Genomic DNA, 10136 nt, shown 5'->3' on the forward strand with positions numbered 1-10136 from the left:
GAGTGTTTCTACAGTGATACCCAACGGTTATTTGGATCTTCAGTGTGGACAACTTCCTACATGGCATATGTGTTTCCAATCATTTCCTTGTACGGATGTTTTCTCAAATATACATTACTTTTGAACATTCATGAGTTAATTACATTTTGCCCATGAGAAACTTTTCTCTACCAGATTAGGACTTGTTCCCCTCAAAAGAACAAGTATTTAAAATATATTTTATGGTTTCTTTGTGGGAGAAGAAAACACTGCAAAGATGATTATTTATGGAGGGATATCAGGAACCACAAAGGAGCCACTGAAGGTGAAATACCAGAGAAATCAGAGTACGAGAGAAAGGATGTGTAAGGGTATTCCACTATCAATTGCCACAGTTAAGTAAATACAGCTATCAGTTAAAAATAAAGATTTGAAGACCTTAACTTCTGTGAAGACAGCTTCTCCCTTAACCTGGCAGCTTCCCAACTACTGTGCAAACCTAAGTCTTACTCTGCATTCTTCAGCAGTTAACTGGTATTTTTAGAGTCACACTGTTCAAAGTCCGTTCCCAGACACTCAGCATAAATCTGGGTTTAATTTTTAGTGAGCAAGTCAACTCTGCATTACTTTGTAAAACAGAGAGGTAAGATATCATATGGAACAGAAACATTTTGAATTATGTATGACATAGCGGATACGGAGGTGTAACACCTAACTGCACAGAGTCAACACTGCAAAGCCACTTGGGTTTTGCAATGTACTTTCCAGCGCTCCAGACTCCAGTAAGACTTATTAGCTGACATGCAGCACTGAATTTATGCTGACTCCAAGTGCAAGAACTGCACTTACCAAACCCTTCCAGAGCACAGACCGCCCCACACTGACACCTGCTATAATCATCAGCATCTTCTAGTCTCACTGACCTAATGAGCTCTGCTGTGATGTGCAGAAGAAGCGGTAGTGAGACCACGTTCAATACCTACAGAGACCCACAGGTCTTGTAGAGCCACTCACTGGCTCCTCCCAGCTGTACGTCAGTGGCCTGAGTTCTGGGATCACGGTATGTAATTTTTAGGGTTTATGGAGCAACATTTCTGATCCAGCATGGATACAGCGCTTCACCTGATGAAAGCAACTGCACTGTTATCCCTGGAAGCCATATGTTCACAAGCCTAGGCATTTATATCTGCACGTAGGTAATCTGCTCCCACATAGCCAATGGCTGACCGCATGTCATACTTTGAAGAAGTGGGCTTTGTACTTACAGGCTAATTTCTGGAGACTAGGATTAATAGAATTAGCTAGTGATTGAGTACTGAATAACCAGAATTTGTTTTCTGGTAAGAACACATTTCCAAATCACAGTTTGGTTTCCAAATGCTGTCAGATGTCAACAAACTAGAGTTTTGATTTTTTTTTAAAGTACCGCAGACTAAGCACCCATATTAAAATGTTTAGTTTTTTCTAACTAGGAAGCCTTTTTAAAAATGTAGGTGTACTAGTAATCCAGCTAGCCAACCTTCACAAAGGTCAGAACTCCAGAATAGGCACTGTACACCAAAATACCAGAGACTAAATGGCACACAATATAACAATACCCATTTTGCCATATATTTCATCAGCTCACAACCAAGCAGTTACTGTTACAGAAAACACTTCCAAAAGACAAGTTTATACTTACTAGAACAATATTAAAATTCATATAACTACAGAAATGTGTTTCAAGTTTGTAGTATGAATGCCAGTGATCTTAATGACCAGTCAAGGCAGTTAGATATGAGTGTTAATTCCTGAAACTCAGAAGTGTGTCTACAACTAATCTCCATGCTTAATGCCTGCTGGTGAGAGAGTGGGAAAGGAGGATGACGCTAACCTTGTTCAAAGAGATGACTTGCACTGTTCAAGGAATGGGACACCTAAATTACCATTCCAGTTTAGACCATCTCAAGGCAGAGTGAGAAGAAAATATTTTACAGTGGATTTTAGATTATTCAAAACCCATGACAGAACTGCTATTGTACTGTTCTTAGTCACGACTCTTACGAGCAAAATATGAGACATATTCTTCCTAAAGCGGAAACAAAATGTGTAGTTTGGGGAGAACTAGTTTCAGGTTGTGCAAAACAAGTGGCATACAAGAACCCGTGCTGTTTACCACTCATTTATATTTGATTCAAAGAATAATATCCATTGCAAACAGCTACTCCTCAATTTAACACTAGCAGCAGTGAAAGTTAAATCCTTATAAACACCAACATCTGTGTCACTGTTTATTGTTCGGGTACATGCAACACTAAATAAGGCCTAACCAAAACAGTATCTCGCATTAAGGTTTCAAAAACGCAAGCTCATAACATTTTATGACCTACTGGGAAGTATATATTGTTTCCAAAGCAGCAATATCTAATATGGAAAGCTAATTAAGAGATCTACTGCTACAAAAAATGAAAACTTTCCATCCAAACCACCTTCCATTTACCCAATGCCAACTGGTTAGGTTAATCCCTATTTACAAATTGTTTATGCAGAAAACAGTTATTGCTTGAATGTAGACACCCACACCTTCTGCATTTTTCTTCCCTGAGAGAAAGCTAATCTGTTTTTAACAGGATAATAGTCAATAGCTTGGCAAGATACAGCAGCAGTGGTGCAGATAAAGGAGCATGGAAGGTGCAGAAGGAAAATGAACAGGCCAAGGGCACTCCCCAGCATGGCCCCACTTGGCCTGGCTGGGTTTCCTTCCCCAAGATCAGCTTCCAGTAGCTACATGCCCTCTTCTGTCTTACTAGCAACAGAAGACAGTCTAAACAGAGTCATCACCAGACAATCTAAGGGGACCATGTAAGGGAACAGCTGTGGTCCTGGGTCCATATTCACACAGATGGAATAGCAGGAAAGGGTTCCTGAGAGAGCATGTATTTCAGTTTCAACCATGGGTGAGCGTTCCATGGATGAGACCCTAGCTTTGGAAAAATAAGAGTTGGAGAGACTGACGTGCCATTCAAAAGGAATGACACAGTGCGTAATATCAGGATATTCTGCGTAGTGTCCATACTGCAGAAGTCCCAAACTGTGATCCCTTTCAGCACCCAACAGATATTTTTAAGCTCTAGGATTTAATTTCTGATTCAGAAATAGTCATAATACAAATTAGTGGTGGTAGACTTCAGACTCAAATCAGGAGGGGAAAAATTAAAGCATAACTAAAGAACAATCTAATTTGGGGGAAGAACTAAATACACACTCAAACTGTAAGAATTAGATTAAGTACAAACACCCGTCTTCCTCCACTCTAATCTCCAATCCTCTATATTTTACAATTGCCCACACCTTAAAAATGGTGACATGAAGGAAAAGGGGATAAACTCAGGCTGATAAATTGCTGTGGATGTATCCCAACGACAAGATGTAGATATTTTACTTGCCTAAAATGTCTTAAGCCATTATTTAGCCACTACAGGTTTACATGGGAGGCAGCGTTGAAAGAGAGAGAACTCAATGCATTTAAATATTAACATTAAAGCAAGACGATAGTTAACACAGTTAATTATCTCGAGTCTTGAGCAAAAAATTTCCAGTTATGTACCTTTACTACAGGGTCCTTTTTTATCAATAAAGGATACTTTTCAAAAATGCTAATCAATGTTTAAACACTACTATATTAACGCTTTTCTTGAACACATGCATGGAGAACTAACCATCATGTCAAGTGTTAGCAACACTTTTCTCTACTGAAGATACTGCCAACCAATTTAAACAGGAACTTTCATTTTTCAATGTGGGAAAAAAGCTATTAGCTTCTTCAGATGATAATTGCTCAACTGATTAAGTCCCATAAAAAAGTATTTAAAATATTCACTTAAACTGAAACATCGAGGAGCATATACTTTATTTCCAATAGGTTTGGCATTGTTACAACTATTGCTTTCAAGACCAGGTTGAACTGAAAGTTCAGAATTACTGCATCCGTTATCTTTTTTTTATGATGATATCTACAGTAGTAGCATAAAAACCATTTCAGAAATAACTAGCTTCCCACTTGAATTTTAGCAATATAGCAAAGCTCAGCAACTCATTGTGTGAGTCTATATTTGGCAAACACTGACTTTTTTTTGTAAGACTGTAAGGTCCAGCCTCTTGATCTACCATCCCTGCATTTTAAGAACCTCTTTTCACCCCACCACTGTGGGAAAGAAAAGGACAAAAAACCAGGAACCATGAATTTCAGAAAACATATTTCAGTATTAGCCACTGTTTTACTAGGCATGAATGTTGGCAAGTAACTTCCGTTTGGCCATATGTAACATACTAATACTAGCTTACATCCAAAGAAGAACTAGAGGTCAGGCACTGATTTAAAATAGATTATACGTATACTTTATAAGTTATTTTTTCCAGGGGGCAGGGGGGTGCTTCCTTAATAGCTAATGCCCTGCTACAGTATCATTCAGGTTCAGAGAAAACACCTTTCTATTTTTTCTTTCCTGCAGTTGTTTTAACACCCGAAAAGCTCAATTAATTTTGTCTTGCAAAACGTATTTAATAAGCACATCTAATATACTATTCTCATTTAAAGTGCTGTTAAAACATGTAACTAAAAAGCCTTTGAGTTCAAGACAAGTGGTTCAAATTTAGCCAGCGTCTTATTTCACCATATTATATTGCAATGAAAGCTATTTTAGGAAAAGAGAGGGACAAAGCTGGAGCAAAACTGTTTTTGCCATACAATTATGGGAATACTGCTATTATTGAGGCACCAGGAAATAGGAAGCGTCACAAAAATTACTTCCTTACCTACATTTGTTAGAAATAAAGGAAAGATCATCTTGATCTCTGGTATAAATGCTTATGATGCCAAAATATTGGGTGGCTTGAATCCAGGATATTAAAATAGTTCTGCCTTTGAAGTCTGAATTTTGGTTTTTTAAATACTGATATCCCTTACAAGTCTAGAGATCAGCAGTATTGTCTGTCTTACTCCACTCCTCAACACCACTTGCCTTTTATCTACTAGCGTAACAACATACATACTTATTACTCGGAACTGGGTTACGCAGTTTTGCATCTATTTTAATTCCTTTCTCTTACTAACATTGGCAATGCTTAATGAGTTATTTTGGGAAGTAAAAGATATTGGGAACCCTTAACAACCAAATCGATTACAGTATTTTTCAGATGTCCCTAAAACTAACCTTTGCCTCCAAAATTCGATATAGAAAAATATTTGTATGATAAAATATGTAAGTGAAAGTTAGAAAAATATGAAGCATAGTATTACAGTGCCACCAGAGTTAACACTAAACAAATCAAAGCAATATTGAGCTTGAATCACGCAGAAGTCATTTACACCCTCCTTGTATACAAAACATCACATACCACGTGAAAAACAAACTAAACAGGAAACCCACTCTCATATTTTTACAAGCTACTTTACATAGTAACAGAAACTGCTGATTTTATGCAGGTAAGAAAGAAAACAACTTGCTTTTATTCTGAAGAACCTAAGTGTTCACAAGTAATAGGTTTTGTTTGACCTGTCCAAGGGTTTTTTTTTTATTGCAATGTCCTTTGTCATAAACCACGCAGCTTCGCACTCTGCAGATGTTATGTTTATGCAATCAGAGATGTATCAGATAGATATATTCCCTCTGAGAAAACCATGTGTTGTTACCTTCAGCCCAACACTTTTTACATTGCCAACTCACCAAAACATGAATACAGGCTATAAAAACCCACCTACTAGTAAGAAATACACACATTTAAAAAAAGAGGAAAGGAGTAGACTCACATTGCAGCTTAATCCTACGATATCAGAAGTTCCCCCCCCCTTTTCTTTTTTAGCACCTTTAAATGAGTATATAGCATTCATGATTTCTCATCCATTTAGTATCAATACTAACCAAATACTGGGATCGATGGTTTCCTAACAACTACAAACCCCCAAATTTGCTTAAAGAAAATAAAATCAAATTTTTGAAGTTTCAGTTCTAAACACACAGGGTTTTGCTGCAGAACAAAAACATTTACAGCATCCTAGAAAGAAGGGAGAGAAAAGATGATGATGGGAGAAGAAACAGAGCACGCTGCTTTCATTCATGTAGTAGTGATGTCAACGCCTGCAAGTTGCTCTGACCTGTAGAGGCTCAAAGCTGGAGTGTTTTCACAGAAATCCCCTTTATAAAAGGAACCTCTGGCAAATCACTAGAATATCCACAAGAAAATAGCATAGCAGGATAGCCACTTCAAGGAATCTACACTAGAAAAGGCTGAAAGGAGGTGGGGAGGGGGCAGGTGCCTTAAGAGAAGAACATCTATCCATCAGAAGCATAAGCAGTCTCCCGCACAAGCATATTCATGAGACAATCCAACTCAGACTGCAGAGCCAAAGACAAACAGATCTCCTGCACTGGTGAGGAAAACAACAAGATTATATCTAGAGCCTAAGGCTCACACTTTACAGCAGTGGGAAATGGTTTTGAAAAACTAACAAAAAAACTTAATCTTAAGTCGCTTCCCCAAGACTTGCATGCTGATAACAACTATAAATAGCTGGAGTAGCACATTATTTAACAAGCCGCAGCAAGATGGTCCATGTCTGAAAACAGAACATTTTTTTTTCACGGGTCCTCCATTATTACTGCAGCAGTCCTCCGGTTCAGCTATCAATTTTCTATATACTACTACCACCATATAGACTACAAACATTGTTTTCAGGATCCATACATCATGTACTAAAATGCTGAGAACAAGCAGGGAAACAAAGACAAAATCCTGCCCCGTGGCACACAACTATATTCCAGACTGTGTAAAAACAGCTCCAGGTTTTGGGGGTTTGGGGGGGTGGTGGTAACCTTTTTTCATGTGCAAGACCGAAGAAACAGGGTATCTTATTACCCTTGCCTGCTAGAAAATGGTGCCTGTATTTCGGTAAAATAAAGCTGTTGACGTGTGCAATTGTGGTCATTATTAGGGCGATCACGTTGTTTTCATTCATTCATTCAGGATTTGCTAGAGGATGTCAGCTTCTGCAGCAGCAGCTGGCTTGACCTGGAGGAGGGGGAACAAATTCCTCGCAGCGCATACAGATTACAGGGTGCATTTCTTGACGGACCATTTATGATTTTATACGTTGCACTCATTAAACCGGATCAAGCCGTGTATGCTGCTAACGCAGTTCGCTGTGAGGCAAGCTCAAACAAGTTTAATGATGGAAAAGTCGTTCAGTCCTAATTTATAGTCTGATTTATTAAGGCTAAAATAGCCCACAGATGAAGACGACTGAAACCACTTTCTAAAATTAAAATTCCCCCTCCAACAAAAAATTCGTACATAATAATGAAATACCTCACAGCTTTGCAGTATTTTTCCTTGCTTGCAGGTAACTGCCCACATGCCTCCCTCTTCAATACAACTTAAGCGTAGACCTTTATACACTGCACCACTACAATGTTTTCCTCTGGGTTCCCACAATTAAATTATTTACAGTATTCATCATCAGCACCATCACTATTCCTATCCACCAGGTTTTTTTTTGTTTGCCCGGTTTCCCATTAGCATTCTCCAAAGGTTAAAGAACGTGGAAAAAAAAATGAAATCTACATTTAGTATTTCATACAGTGGGAAAAACATGATCTTTAAAATTTTAAATAGGGCTTGAGTGAAGCAAAACCACTGAAGCCCAGTTCCATTTTCAAGAATGCAAAAACTTCTGCATAAATAGATAATCTTTTTGAGAAATAAGTTATGAAGTACCTCTGTTCACGTTATAATACAACAAATGTGGTCATCTGCATAAGCACAAATACTGTATAAGGTAAATTAACCCCATGCATAACCAGCAGTGACATTTTGCTCGTTTGCAAAACGCTGCCCATGTCCTAGGGCCGTTCTGATGACAGAGCTTTGCTGAAGTTACAAATACTACAGATTGTAAGGTTTTACTACACATAAAAACTGAAAAGGGGGTGGGGAGAAGGTAACAGATTCCACTGCTACAAAACACATTGGCAACCAACACAGACCACAATTTGCCACAGAAGTGAAACCCAGCAGGACTTAAGGAAGGGACAGAACAGGCGAGGGGTGCTGAACCACATAAGTGTTCCCAGAAAGAGATGTGTGATACCTGATAGCTACAGCAGGAAAACATAAAAAGTGCATTTAGTCCGATTCATTCAACTGCTGGAGTGATGGGGGAAGGTGGGAGGTAAGATGGCCACTGCCACTTTAACACATTCAATAATTTAACAGACAGCCTGACGCAGGTTGAGTTGGGCTTGCTGGGAATCAATTTTACATTTTGAACTTTACAGGCCTGTTTTGGCTACGTTGGGTTTTGGTTTTGTTTATTTTTTTTAATTATTTTACAGTCTCAAGGATTCAGTATTAAACATCACAAGGAGGCAGACTGTACTATTTGTTTTTAGGCATCTCAATATGGGAATTTCCTCTCTGTTTTGGAGCCTGGGCTTGAAAACATTACATATTTCAACACGTTAGAAAAATGCAAGCCTGTAAGAAGCTGAGCTCTGCAGAAAGGAAGAGCATTTGAGGCTCGGTTTTAACACACACTTCGGAACTGGGCTGTGACACCCTATATATAAACCTAACCCATTAACAACCCGTACTTAATAATTACACCTGTAGACAGGGAAGCGGGTGAATTTCAGACCCGTCCCTCCACGGCACACCCCCCCGCCTCCAGAGCCCGTGTGCGAGGGCAGCAGGGAGCGGGGGCAGCGCCGTGGGGTCCCTGGCTGCTCCCCTCGCCGAGGGGCCGGGCTGGGGAGGGGGGAGCCGCCGGCGGCCCCCCGGGGGCGGTGAGGGGGGACTCGCCCCCGCTCCGCCGGGGAGGTGCTTCCTCCGAGGCCGGCGCGGGGGGAGGACGGGGGTGTTTATTCCAAGCTGGATCTCCACCTCGGCCCAGGAGGAGGAGGATGACATTTAAGGGCTCGCCCCCTCCCCGGGGGGAGGCGGCGGGATGAGGTGATCTCTCCCGCTCAGTTGCCGTCCTGGCAGGTCAAACCCAGGAACGGCACCTGCCCCGCTACGGGGGTTGGGCAGGGGGTTAGGGCTCACCCTCACCTCCCCCCGCCCGCTCCCCGGGAGCCCAGCGGGGCTGCTCCCCCCGGCGTGGCCAGCAGACCCCGGCTCCCACCCCCGCTGGCCGGGGGGAGGGCAAGGCGCACCCCCCACACCGGGGTGGGGGGGGGCCCGGGGGTGCTCGGAGGGGGGCGGCCCCGGTCAGGGGCCCGGCCAGGACCCCCGGTGACGGGGAAGGGGCGCGGGGAAGCAGGACGCCGGCTTTGTCCCGGTGCTTTACCTCTGTACACCGGGGAGCTGGGGCTCCGTCTCTCAGGTGAGCTGCTCCTCCTGCTGCCGCCGCCGCCGCTCTCCGGCGAGCGCCGCTGCCTGCCCTTCACCCTGACCGGCTCCGCCGCGCCGCCTCCCGCCGCCAACGGCGGCGTCGCGCTGGGCGGCGGCGGGCTGCCTCCGCCGCGACCCCCGCCGCCGCCCCCCGGCCCGGTGTTGCTGCCCACCGAGGCGGAGGGGGACCGGGTCGGGCTGTGCTGGTTGCCCCGCAGGAGCTGGTACGGGACGGTCGCTCGGATGGGCTGGAGCAGCCGGCTGGTCCCCGCCGCGCCTCCCCCGGCGCCGTTACCGGCGCCCCCGGCCGTGCCGCCGCCGCCGGCAGTGGGGGACCCGGCAGCGCCGCGCCTCATCCGCTGCGGCGGGGGCTGGTGGTGGGACGGGGGGGTCTGCGAGGAGCTGGACGAAGAGGACATGGCGGGGATGCGCAGGACCCGGCGGGTCACTCGCTCCGGCGGCTGCGGGGGGCCCGAGCTCGGCCCCCGGCGCCCCGCATGCACCGGCCGCGGAGGGAAAAGGAGGAGGAGGAGGAAGGAGGGGGCGGGGCGGGACGGGACAAGCGCTGCACGGCCCGAGGGAGTCTCGGCGCCGCCTGCCCAGCTGCCCCCGGCGCTTCCTATCGGCGACGGCGGCTGCTCCCACGCCAGGCTCTGGCCATCGCTGCCCGCCCCAGCGTCGTGGGCACCGGGGGCGCTGCCGAGGCCGGCGACCGCTCACATCGTACAGCGTTGCCGGCTCACGGCGGTCGGCGGCGGGGCGCGACGAGGGCGCCGGCAGCCGGAGGGGGT

At 44.4% G+C, this 10136-nt stretch overlaps 1 protein-coding gene across 5 annotated transcripts in view; it reads right to left on the minus strand.

Annotated features, from left to right (window-relative positions):
* Positions 1–9764, minus strand: part of GLCCI1 (glucocorticoid induced 1) — a 59496-nt gene extending 49732 nt beyond the window's left edge. For all 5 annotated transcript variants that reach the window (XM_064444547.1, XM_064444546.1, XM_064444550.1 and 2 more), the window contains exon 1: positions 9302–9764. In XM_064444547.1, the coding sequence (XP_064300617.1) occupies positions 9302–9764 (463 nt within the window). The remainder of the gene's footprint in view (positions 1–9301) is intronic.
* Positions 9765–10136: the final 372 nt, after the last annotated feature.

This window comes from Phalacrocorax carbo, chromosome 2, assembly GCF_963921805.1.
Source record: "Phalacrocorax carbo chromosome 2, bPhaCar2.1, whole genome shotgun sequence".
Lineage (NCBI taxonomy): Eukaryota > Metazoa > Chordata > Aves > Suliformes > Phalacrocoracidae > Phalacrocorax > Phalacrocorax carbo.